The 12974-nt window shown below is 40.6% G+C and overlaps 1 protein-coding gene across 1 annotated transcript in view; it reads right to left on the minus strand.

Annotated features, from left to right (window-relative positions):
- Positions 1-12974, minus strand: part of adarb2 (adenosine deaminase RNA specific B2 (inactive)) — a 166635-nt gene that overhangs the window by 17826 nt on the left and 135835 nt on the right. The window contains exons 5-6 of the mRNA XM_068709639.1: positions 3951-4119; positions 1297-1448 (exon numbers count right to left, since the gene is read on the minus strand). Of these exons, the coding sequence (XP_068565740.1) occupies positions 1297-1448; positions 3951-4119 (321 nt within the window). The remainder of the gene's footprint in view (positions 1-1296; positions 1449-3950; positions 4120-12974) is intronic.

A 12974-nucleotide genomic window follows, 5' to 3' on the forward strand; every position in this document is an offset into this window, starting at 1 on the left:
GCTTCATTTGGGGAATTAAATGTATTATCTTGGGACCGTTGACTGCCTAATTGTTAATGAAGTGAGCGTTCGACTGGATTGTTGCTGGATGTACGAAGCAGCCTGCGGTTTGGAAGGAAGGAGAAGGAACCATTTCACTGGATAAAGCAGCTTTGATGCAGCCTTGATGAACTTGGGACACTTTTTATTAGGCATGGTATGACGGAGTATTGTATGACTAACCAACAATCCAACCACGCTAGTCAGAGCGCAGTCCCTTGATCTGTGTAAACCACTTTCATGTGGTGTGTGCAAGGCAGCATGACCTCTACGAGCAGTAATATTGTTAATTAAAGTATACGATATTCGTAAATAGTCTGCATAGTATCAGAAGAAGAAACTCCACATGTTCAGGAAGAAGGAAACATTCACATATATTTTATAGATATTGTATTTCTTACTTTCAGTACAAATTACAATATGGATATCTCCCATTGGATGACAAAGTGTACATAAATAATCACGTTTTTTGTTTTAATAACCTCTTACTTCGCGAGGCTTAAACTCTCCTTCCTTCTCTCTTCCTGCACGGCTGTTGCTTCGGCTGATGTGACAGCAACTAAAAATTAAGCCCCGACTTCCAGCTCAGAAATGTTTAAGAACAGTCAGGAAAAGGTACTTAGTAATTTTCTAATCTCTGAGAGTGCACTGCAGAACATTTAAGAGGTTTAATGACCACAAACGTCAAGTTCAAAGGCTTCTCCGGTGACAGCAGCAGCATTTCCCTCCTCACTGGTTTCATGAAAATCTCACCATGTACTGCACTGTAGTGTATATTCATAGAGCTGAATAGCAGCTTCAGTCTGTGATGAAAGGGTGGGGGGGTGGAAATATATACATTCCACTGATGGAAACGGCAGTCCAGATTACATTTCTGAACTCGTAGGCCACCAGAAAAAAAACGCTGGGCAAACCATCTAAATGAATATGCAATTTATTTTCAGTGGGTAAGCAATAAAATGTCATCTAGTCAGCACAGCGTGGCTGAAAGGGGCCAAAGACGGGATGTGACATGAAAAGGATGCCAGCTTCTTGAGAGTGTCTGGAGGAAAAAATACAAAATAAAAAAGCAGGGCAGTGGCTTTCAGAATATCTGCCAGAGAAAATGATCTCTTTATAAAGCTGAGAGACTGACTGATGACTGATAGTAGAGATAATGGCAGTGATTACACTACAGAGAAATGCATGGTGAGTATTATTTTGAACTCTTTTGGGCATTGTCAACCTATGTTTTGAAAAAAGAAACTGGTGTCTTACAGTCAGTGGAGATTTCATAGGGCGAGTTGAGCCTCCCGTCCCCACACGGCGAGGTGCTGATGTACATGTGGAAATGGACGTTGTCTCTCAACCTGTAGCCGCACTCCTTGTGCCGCACAAATATCGACTCCTCCCAGTCCTCTGGCCTTTTACTGAAAGAGAAAAGGAACCAAAAAAAACAAAAAAACACAACAACACAGAGACTGATGAGAAAAGGTAGCACCATTCATCACAGCATCGGAAATAGATTTCCACTTTTTGTTTCCAATGATGAAGTGTGGCAGGGATGAAGAGAGAGATGGACACTGGCCCGCTCTCTGACCACAGTCCATTCTCCTGCTGTCACACCAGTCTCCTGGATATTACTCAGGCTGTCCACATGTCTCAGGGGAAAGAGTGAGCGTGAGTTTAACCTGCCCGTCTATGCATGCTTTGTATTGGAGACATGAAAGTGACACCATGAAGGTCAACAAAAGAACTGGCTGAGTTAAAATAATGGCTGAATATCAAACTGTTACAAGAAAATGTTACAACTGACGTCTGAAAACTATATATATATTAGTGTTTTTTTTTAATACAGCTTATCCAGAAGTTTAGAAAAGTTATTTTCCATCCATTAACAATAAGCTGAATACCTGCATTATGGCCGACAAGGACACATATAATCTAACTTTAAAATCTGGGTCATTGTTTCTGCTGTGAGCAGGAATATGGATTTCATCATTCTCTCTCTCACACACAACACACGCACACACACACACACACACACACACACACACACACACACACACACACACACACACACACACACACACACACAGAGTGCATACACATGGCACCTAAACTATGCATCACAATGCAAAGCACGGCTGCACTCTTTATATAACCTCTCCTCCGTCTCCGATGTCCTTTCACTGAGCGTAAATATGGCAGTTGTGGCATTTTGTTTGGTCATTTCATTATGAGTTATCTTCCCCATTAGCCATTTTACTCAGCTGCAAAGTCTCTGTACCTGCCACCCAGCATTGTGCTACGACAAAAAAAGTCAGTGCTGTGTATGCAAATATGACATTCAACGATCTAGACTTCGAGCCACTAATCTGATGAATCAGCCCTGCCATCGAGTTCCTTCGGGAGCTCAAAAACATAATATATGCTTATTTACTGGAGGAATTCAGGACTCTAAACTCATCAAGACCGTCTCTTGATACTGGTTCAAATCTTGGTGAGCTTGTGTGCACCAGAGCACACATTGTAGGTACATTTAAAAAAAAAAAAAAAGTGCTAAAAACAAATAGGCCGTTGAGACCCTGAGCTGAACCAGTTGAGTGTGTAGTAGTGATAGTACGCTTCGTTACATGGAGAGAACAGCCACCATATAGCTCGTTGGTTATTGAAAAATCTCTGGTGACCAAAGCAGTGCTGTTTCCATGGAGCTTATTATAGAGGAGGGAGCTTTCTTTGGCGCCGCACTGAAGCAGAAGGTCACAACAAATAAGATATTTAATGCTGTTAAGCACACTGTAATGCATAATGTTATGAACTGCATGTTAAAATAGGTGGAGGCACCTTGAAAACTTAAGTGTATGAAGCCTGATGCACCGATGCTGACAGCGGATATCGGGCCGGTACCGACTCAAACAGCTGGATCAGGTTGGGGCCGATCAAATCAATTCTATGCTTATGTACTGTATATATCATATACTGGAATTTTAATTCCTGTTTATGGTTTGACCAACTTGTTGCTGCATTAAAAAGGTTTACACTTGAATTATAATTCCTGAAATGAATTAATGCTAAAACACTGCATTACATTGTCACAAGTAGAAAGGAGTCAAAGGTAATTTAACTGACCCAGTAATGTCTGTACATCTGCAATATCGATCTAAAATTTGCTAAAAATAGCCTACATGTATCTCCTTTCAAGTCCAACTAAGATCACATTTAGCTATCACTTCTTGTAGACAAAGACTTTTTGAATTCATCATTGATATATATATTTTTTTGAACTAAAAGGAAGAAAGAAGGCTTCTCAAAGCTGAACACAGGACAAAGGATTCACAGAGCAGATATGTAAGCTGTAGCAAACCAAAAAAAAAGCCATTTAATTTCAGTTGGTCTTTAAGCTACTGCAGCAAACAACAAAACCCCCGAGTATATTGAACTGAGCACGGGGGTGTTTTATTATTACAAATGATTTCAACTTTTATCAAAAGTGGCATAGTTTTGCTTTAAGTACATTTTGCTGATAATACATTTATTATTAAAATATGACTAGTCCTTTTCTACGTAAACATCCACATTTGATGAGTTTAGACCAACCATCTTCTTACATTTGGTAAGATGACATGTGTCAAACTCCAGAGTTAAAATGTTCCCTTTGTGTTGTACTTTTGGCTCATATCGAGTCAGTTCACATGTAAATGGTCAGCAAAGAAGCATAAGATGAAGAGGATATTAATAATGATCAAGCCTTCAAGACGTTGAACAGTAAGGATGAATCAACTAGTTAGAGTGAGCATTATCGGGCTATTTCAGGAGATCAAGAACGTAAATGCTACAGGGGTTTCAAAGCTGCCGGAAATATAAGTACAGCACTCGAAGGTTGAGTGTGTCTTTAAGATGCAGCCGAAGATAGATCTTTTTTTTATTACCTTAAGAAGAGTTCAAGTTGAGAGTAGAAGAAGCGTAGAAGCGCTCTGCGGGCCGTGACTTCAGCGTGACAGTCATTGACAACCTGTCCTTGGTCACTCAGGTACTCCCCGTTGATACACTTGGTACCCGTGGATAACGCCACCACCTGGGCGTGCCTCAGGTCCAGACCTGTTGAACGATTACAGACAGACAAATGTTCACCTTATTTTGCGAGTCTGTCTCTTGACTGCATTGATTCCTAAATCCAAGAGTTTAACAGTAACCCCTGACGCGTGCCCTTCCTCACCATTCTGTCTGAGAGAGGCATTTTGGCATCATTAAGAAAGGAGTCCAAGAACACACACTCACAATCACAAAGGATGAAAACAGCCTTACACGGCTAAGAGGACATAAGTAAATCACACGTGGAACCTCCCACACTTGTTGGCTTCAGAAATCATACAGGAGTAGCCAGTAAAAGCCCGAGACAGTTTTCATCCATCCCATATTTTTGTATGGGACGGAGGCCTCCTAACATAAGTATTCTATAAAGTATAGCCACAGATAACATAAGGAGTTTATGTTAAGGCAATTATTTGTCACTTGCAACTGTAACTAAAATGTCTTTCAAAAACGTAATAATGCCCAGCACTTGTTATTATTCAAACTGAAAAGCATTAAAAAAAAGAATAAACAGTGAGCGCAAAACACAATTTTGTTTTCCATAAATGACACAGCCAGCCAAAGCAGCAACAGGTTGCATGAAGCCAGGCTGTCTTCACGTCTGTTTGAGGACTTAATTAGTCCCCCTTTGGACAAATTGGACCTGGATTAAAGCAGGACATCCACTCTCCTCTTCTTAGTTGTGTGAGAGGCCTTATTATCAACAACGTTAGCCACAGTGATATTTTTGCAAAGTGTTTACAGCCTAGTTGCCTTGGCTTGCATCCATAAAATCGTGTATATTGTGTATTGAGTCTGTGTAGGATTTCAGAATAACACTGGAGCACTAGGTGGGTGGGTTGCCACCGGGTATTTCGCACACTACTTTGCATAAAACATTTTCATGTCATGGCAAGTATTTTTAGAGTAAAGTAGCATACAATAAAAGGCAGGAATTGATGAGAAAATATATGTCAAACTAAAATAGAGTAAAGAGAATACAATGCATTAACAGCAATGGGTGGAAAAATAGAGCTCAGACTGAAGTTAGTCTCCAACTTGATCAGACAGTGAAATGAAAAAAAAATAAAAAAACATAAGAAGAGAACGGGGTAAAAAGGTCATTCAGACAGATAACTTTGGGTTATTTCCATAACCACAGTTCTCTGAGTAGCACGGGTAAGCGTCTCTTCAGAAGCTCCTATCACACCACAGCAGCCAGGATTAGCTGGATCCAAGGAGGGAAGCAGGGAAGAGACCCTCCACCTATAAACTGGGCTGGCAGTACAGCTGGCTGATCTTCTCCATAGTCAGATCGACCCATCGTCACCCCGCGAGTTTGTTGACCGCAGATAAATAGTTTTTTTACAAAGGCTAAACATCAACAAATCATTGAAGCAGAATATTTCACAAGATATAAACATGTGGAGAATTTGGGCTGAGATTAGATCTAACTTTATTGACAGAGAGGAGGGAAGAGTAGAAGCCAAATCAGCATTTATTTTAGCCTCAGTGTATTTTACAAACCCCTTTGGAGGACTAGATACTGATTCATCCTTTGAGAGGCAAAACTGGTGAGTCCTCTGTGAATGGTATTCTGGGATGCAGATATAGGCATCCATAGCATTAATTGAAGTGAGCCCGTCAAAAGGCATAGAAAACCCAGCAGAGAGCCAGGCTTGCTCTCTACATTAAAGGAGGCTATCAGCGCCCATGCTTCTTCTATCTGAGTGGAACTAGAGGCAGGTTGGTCACTCCATGGGCCTCCCTGCTGAAAAAAAACAATATATTTTCTATATATACCATGGACCTGCGGGAAACGGTGTCCTAAAACGTCATAAATGAGTGTCTGTCACATGTCTAGCATTGAGTGAATGGCATGCACCTTGTCACAGAATTTTACACTTTTTTTTTCAACTGTTTTGCATCTACAGTATGTGACAGCTGCACCAAAGGCCAAATTGAGGCCATGGAATGTTCCAGAAGGACTGACTGACCTTGAGGTATGACTAATTCTTGGGAAAGAGGGGTGTTTTCTCTTTTGCTTTTATGGAAACCTCCATTTTAAGTTTGTTTATTGTACTTTACCTGAACGTAGTACAAATCTAATCTTCCTAGGTAGAGGTTTTTGAATGGGCATTGGTGTTGTGTCAGCCAGATTAACGGGGGAATGGTCTTCATCCTCCCTGACGCTTGGTTCCATCCAGTTCTGTCCGGACAGCGTGATAGAAGCTTGTAAAGAGGTCACTGAAGCGACATTCTCAACATGAGACATGAAGTAAGCTATGAGAGAGATCACAGATCACAAAGTCATCCTGCGATGTGTTGGTTTTTCCTTTGAGAAAAAGACACTTTTCTCAGTGAGGATTCAGGCCAGTGCAGGGCCATGTGAGAGCCCCACTGACTGACAGATAGACAGAGGTGGTGCAGAGGGGGTAGAGGCTGGATCAGCACGTTAAAGGCATGCCATTCCTTCCTTGGCTGCCACAAATCTCTCCCATCGCCTCTCAAAGTCAGGCTTCGCTGGCTTCTGGCAGACCTGCAGGCACCGCCGGCCCGGCACATGAGCTTTTATCAGCGCCGGCCCAGATGGCACTGCGGCGGTGGAGTCCTGACACCTCCAATGATGAGGAATAGGGAGGAGGGCAAAGGAGGCAAAAGTTAAGGGAGGGGGGAATGTGTGTGTGGTGTGTGTGTGTGTGTGTGTGTGTGTGTGTGTGTGTGTGTGTGTGTGGGCAAAAAAAGAGCATAGAGAAGAAGAAAGGAAAGTCTAAGGTAAGATGGAATAAGTTCAACTTTTACTCTACCAACTACAGCGGAGAACTTTAAATTATTTATCTTTGATACTATGTTGTATGGACTTTTAAAATCTGAAATGAATGTACCGTACCATTTGGAGCGTGTGTAACAGAATCAAAGTAAACATTATTGTAAGTTAATTTCATTTTTGTATCCTATTTTTGCCAGTAGACTTAAATAAATATTCTTTTTTTGAAAGAATAGTGGACAGATTTGCCTAACTTCTCCATGTTTCAAGTCATTGACACACAAAATTAACTTTTTCTTCACATTAATAAGATATATATAAATATATATATATACATATATATATATATAAATATATATATATACTTATTGTTGCTAGCAAACAGACCCATGAGGTAGATACAGAGCCACATTATCCTTCATATGGAGTTGTGTTTTGGACACTTGGTGAATGTAAGTCACTCTACCTTTAGCTCTGCTTTTGGTTTCCACCAACTCCTGAAGGAAATATCTGTCCTTTAGCTGCTGAATGCTCCATTATATCCATCAGCTAGCTGCTAGCTTTGTAACTAAGCTTCTGTTGAGAGCGCTGAGAGTGAACCAAAGCAGCAGAGTTGCAGGACTGAAAACCAAAACAGTAAGCTGAAAGAGGCTACAGTGCTCCATAGAGTTGAGGAGACTGCAGAGGCAGGTGATGCCAGTACCAGTGACATCTTTCATATACAAGTAGTCATAGGATCCATTGTTAATATAAAAATATTGCTTTTAGCGGCTTTAAAAATGATTTTGTCACTATGCAGGATTCCTTCATTCTGAGTAAAAGTGTACCTACAATAGATACTGCCAGTAATAGAAATGATAAGAGTCCTCCTGCCAGATTTGTTTTCAGGACTTGGATCAATCCGTTTTATAAATCAAATGCTTAAACAGGCTTCAAAGCAACAATTTAGGGCACTAAGTTCAGAAGAAGTAAACGCTGCTGTTGTAAATAACAATGGTTTGTGTTCACTGCTCCCTGTAGTGAGTCATTTATCATACATATATTCACATACACTTTACTAACATCACACCTTTGTTGTTGTGCAAACAGGTCATTAACAGAATGATGTATTTATTTATGTATTCTCCATACACAACTTCAGAAACACATCATCCTCTGCTCCTGCCAATGTGTGCAGTGATGAATCAAATGTGTCGACAGTGAGATAATGATTTCTATCAACACTTAAGACTAAACATGAAACATCTTTCAGTAGCTTTTGTTGTAAATATAACTCACGGAGTAGTAGTAAATTATTGTTAAACCTACTGTGCTGCTGCACAGAAAACATACAATATTCATGACCATAAAAATCTCTATATCATGAGTTCAACTATTGGCATTCCCTGTAAGCAATGCACCCCAATTCCTTCTTGGTGATAAAGCAAGTCCTAAAAGGTAACAGACTCAACCAATTTCATTCTCCTGCTTTCCCTTGCCGTTCCACTTTGCGATTGTTTAGATCAATTTTGCAGTGGATAATTTCTGCTGCGCTGCTCACTACCCTGCCATGAAATTGGCACCGAGGTTGCCTTCAGTTTGCAGGAGAGGAGGGGGGGGAGGGGGGGGGGGGGGGGGGGGGGGGGGGGAAGAGATGAATGGAAGAGAGAGAGCGAGAGAGGTAGAAAGAGAGACACACATAGAGGAGATAGAGAGCCCCACAGGCAGTGTGCTGTTTTTAAACCAGGAATAATCAGCTGCATCACAGAAACACAAAAAGAGAGGGTCAAAAGGAACAAGGTAGAGTGGAGTCAAAGGCCTGAGGCACTCTTCACACACAAATACATCTGTTACTGGTGATTCAAAGATGTCACACCCCGCGATAACAGCACTGTCAAAAAGCATGTACATCACAGACGGAGACCTGGAACTACTCACTATGGCAACTGCACTATACTGTTCAGCGCACAATACTGTCAACGGCCTTTAGCAGGGAGACGAAGCACACACGCCGCCTCACTATGGCAACTAAGCAGACAAACGCACTTTGTGACAGCACATGGAGCAGAGGTGCACATGGGCATTTATTTAACACATGGCTGTCTCTGAACTCGGCTGCACCTAAGTGGAGGGGGGGGGAGTAAGATAGGGGGTGTGGTAACAATCAAGCAAAGGAGTGCAATTTCCCTGTCAATTATCAAAGGGAATTTGTTGCCTGACGACTAAAGTCAAAAGTGTGAGCAAATTGCACTCAAATTCAAGTGATTGACACACAGACACACACAAAAAAATAAATCATATTCAAGATATTACCAGCCTTATTTGAGGCTAAGTTGGCGAGTTTAACTTATTTGCATCTACATTCAATTCAGCTGTGGGGATTCTGCTTTCCTCTTGAGAGAGGCTTTTATGGCAGATCCAGTCCACACCACTCCATCCATGCTTGAGTGCTGCAGCAACGATATGCTGCTTTCAAAAAAAGGAAGGGAGGGTCATTTCGTTGGTCATGACTGATGTCAACACTTCTGACTAAATATAATCTTCCCCTGCTTCCAACTGTGTCACATAACTATGTCCTGCACACCTGTACCGTGTGCCATTGATTGCCTTTTAGTGCCACGTGCCACTGAGTCACATAAATAGGACCCAGTGTCTCCTTTAACAAAGCAGGGCTTTACAACATTGGTTTCTGCTCTGAGAAGTAAAGACCAAGGGTAAAAATGTAAATACATTTTTGCTGAGCAAGTTTCTTTTTTCATCAGTGTCATCATATTTATCAGTGACAGAAAATGTGTTACTTCAGTGTTTCTGCATGTTTCATTACTTCCACCACACCACACTGGTTTTCCACTTGCTCTGTCTGCATGTTGGCAAGATGGCCTCTTGCCGCCAGGCTGCATCCCACTGCATTGCACAGTGCTGCAGCCAGGGTCCAAAAATGAACTGTTTGGCTTACCAGCCAAGGTGGCTGTAGTAACACTGGCTGTATGCGGAAATATTTATTTAACTGTTTCAACACTAAAGTGTGACACATTAAAAATTCTGTGGTATACGCCTTTAAGTGCAAGACGGATCATTTCTTAAGGAGTTTGAGAATATAGCAATAATGGAGGAACTAACAATGCCAAGTAGAAAGAAGAAACTGTAATAAGTTTAGAGCAGTAATAGTAATATTTTACTTCATATTTTCAGTTTCCTCTCAAAGCAATTGTCCTCCCTCTCCCCTCCAGCTATGAAGTCTGGCCTCCTGCTAGTAAAACCTGTCATTTTGCGGAGGATGTGATGCTCAAAATAATTATGATGTTAACGTAAGCACAAGTTTAACTAACTTGGTAGTGTGTATTTTTATTTAATTGATGAAGTCATCAGTGGTATTTTTTTCAAACATCGGAAAGCACCCGGGACAGCAACAGAAGACATTAATTGCTTATAGTGTGTAAAAATGGTGGAGTGCCCCTTTAATTTGTCACATCCGATACTGAAGCAATGCTGGACCAAACGGTTCCCTTATCTTTTATAGGAGAGAAAACTCAGTTTGATTTAGATCATGATGATTACAATTTTAGGGTGTATTAATGGCATGAAACACACTGTAACAAGTAGTGTACCAAAGGAATGCTAATAAGGACATTAATTATCCACACTTGTGGAGATCCACTAAAAATAGAAATAGGAAATAGGAATCCCAACCCAACAGGGACCTACGCATACATTTTGAGGGGCTGTTGCTCTTACCGGAAAAAGGGCGGTGAAGCAGTGACGGCTCGAAGTCACCTAGGGGGGTCCATACTGTCCTCGTCTGTCTCCCAATAATGTCTACAGTCTTCTATGGTCAAGTTGTAGATCATTATTCTTCTTGAGAAAATGTGTCCTTTGCAATGGAGTCATCCTACCAATTTAGTAGCAGTGGGCAGCCACAGTGCAGCACACAGGGACCAAGGCCAGTTCTGAGGCCACTTCCTTGGGTCAGTGTAATGATGCATTTCCTCTAAATTGTCCAGCGTTGTTCTAATAAAGTCGCTTTTTTTTTTGTTTTGCTTGTTGATAGTGCCCTGTACTTTTTTTGGTACCACATCGGACGAGGTTACAAGCGAGCTGAGAAGATCCTAAAAGGTGGAGGTAGAACATGCAGACCGCTGATTGGTCAGAGAGAACAGTCACTAGCACAACATGGGATATCCTGCACCTTACCGCCATTTTTACCGTCAATACAGAACGCAGTCTTTTATTCACGTGATCCAAATTTATAAAAAAAATGGTAGCCTGCAAAACTTTGCCGTGCACTGTGACGTAGAATTGACAAAGTGCAGGTGTTGCTCTGTTTGGTTGCGAATGGAAGGATAGTCTCATGCGGAGTCGCTATGGTAATCAGCAGAGAACCCCAACTACATGGAGGGGGTACTATCTGCATTGCAAAACAAAATAGTACCAATAGTACTGACCTGGTACCCAAGGTGAGTTGAGCAGACTTGGGTCTAACCTTGCAGTGGAAATGAGGCATAACAGTGTTCCTATCAGCTGACATACTTGTCTTTTGGACGGTGGGAAGTAACCAGCGGTGGAAGTTCTTTACTCATGTTTATTTTCAGGTACTTTAGAGTATTTCCATTTTAGGTACTTGTGGGCTATACATCTGCTCCACTACATTTCTTTTTTCTTTTTTTTTACTTTTTAAAACTTTTTTACTTCACTGCATCTATTTGACAGCTACTGGTTTCTCAGTAGATATATGTACAACCTACTGCTCACAATACATACAATTAAGAATTACTTTGTAAAATTTATTTTTATTTTTTTGCAACGCAAATAACATAATCAGCATATAAAATAGTAAATATGACCTCCATTAAAATGCTGTTTGCAGTTACAATGCATATATAATAATAATAATCCAATAACACATTATACAATATTCTGCATGAGTAAAAGTTTGCTTTTTTTTTAATAAAGTTGTATATTTACCTTTACTTTAATAAAGGATCTGAATATGATTTCCAACACTGCAAGAAACTGGAGATACCTGTGCAAATAACCTCCTCACAGAAAGGCTGATCCTGCCAGGCTTGGTCAATTCTAATCAGTGAGCCACTGTGAACTACTCCAGAAACATTAAATTATGCAGTACTATTGCACTGTGTTTTTACTGTTACGCACCAAATCACCTAGCCAAAGTCCTTGTATGTGTAACTTACTTGGCAATAAACAGTTTCTGATTCTGATCATCATGGTAAACTAATGCAAATATCTACAAGATATTAATAATACCGCCTTAACAAATAGGTGACGAAAAATTACTAAGAAGACTTTCATGGCAATCATAACTAAGAACCACTTGAGGAGTCAAAAAGAGAAATCCATATGAATTGACCATGAATTTTATTTACAATGATCTACAAGGCAACTGCAACCGACAGACACAGCAAAGCTATTATCTGAATCCATTTATTTTCTATGATTATAAAACAGGGTAAAGTAGCATCTTATAAGCCCCCCATTATCTCTGAGCACCATAAAGTAGATATCAAAACATTCTTCTGAAGCAGAATGAGCTCTGAAGGTCCTGTTTTCCTAAACTTTATTTCATGCCATTTAAGTTGAGCTCCACAAATCCTATCTTTCATGTGTTCTTTCACCACAAGATGTTGTATGATTACACTGAATGTCATCCAATGCGTGTCGTTTGAATAACAGAAAATCTCTGAAATGCTCTATACTTGCTGAGGAAAAAAAAAAGAAAAAAAGAACTTGGCAAGAGCAGAGACTGCACCCTGTTGAATCTGTATTAGCTTTAACAGGCAACTGCTCTGAACATATAAGGATGTCTTTGTGAAATGCTGCTGAAGCTCTCAAATCTCTCTCGCTCTCTCTCTCTCTCTCTCTCTGCTTCAACACACCCTGGGCACATCTCTGTTAATTTCTTTGCCTCTTAGCAAGCTGTTTCGTTGCCGGATGTGATTATTGAACATTAAAATTTGTGGCAGCCGGAAAACCAGATAAAGAGTGGAGAAAAATCCCTGTTTGAAAATGGATATGCAGACTAAGAACCATAGCTTAGTCGTCATGTGTAATCAACTTGTTTGAAACCCATTGCTCTCATCTCTTTCTTTGAGTCCCTGTGGTATTTTTCTCCACTCTG

The sequence above is a fragment of the Cebidichthys violaceus genome, unplaced genomic scaffold, assembly GCF_023349555.1.
Source record: "Cebidichthys violaceus isolate CVI_PGR_0920_01 unplaced genomic scaffold, fCebVio1.0.p SCAF_15, whole genome shotgun sequence".
Lineage (NCBI taxonomy): Eukaryota > Metazoa > Chordata > Actinopteri > Perciformes > Stichaeidae > Cebidichthys > Cebidichthys violaceus.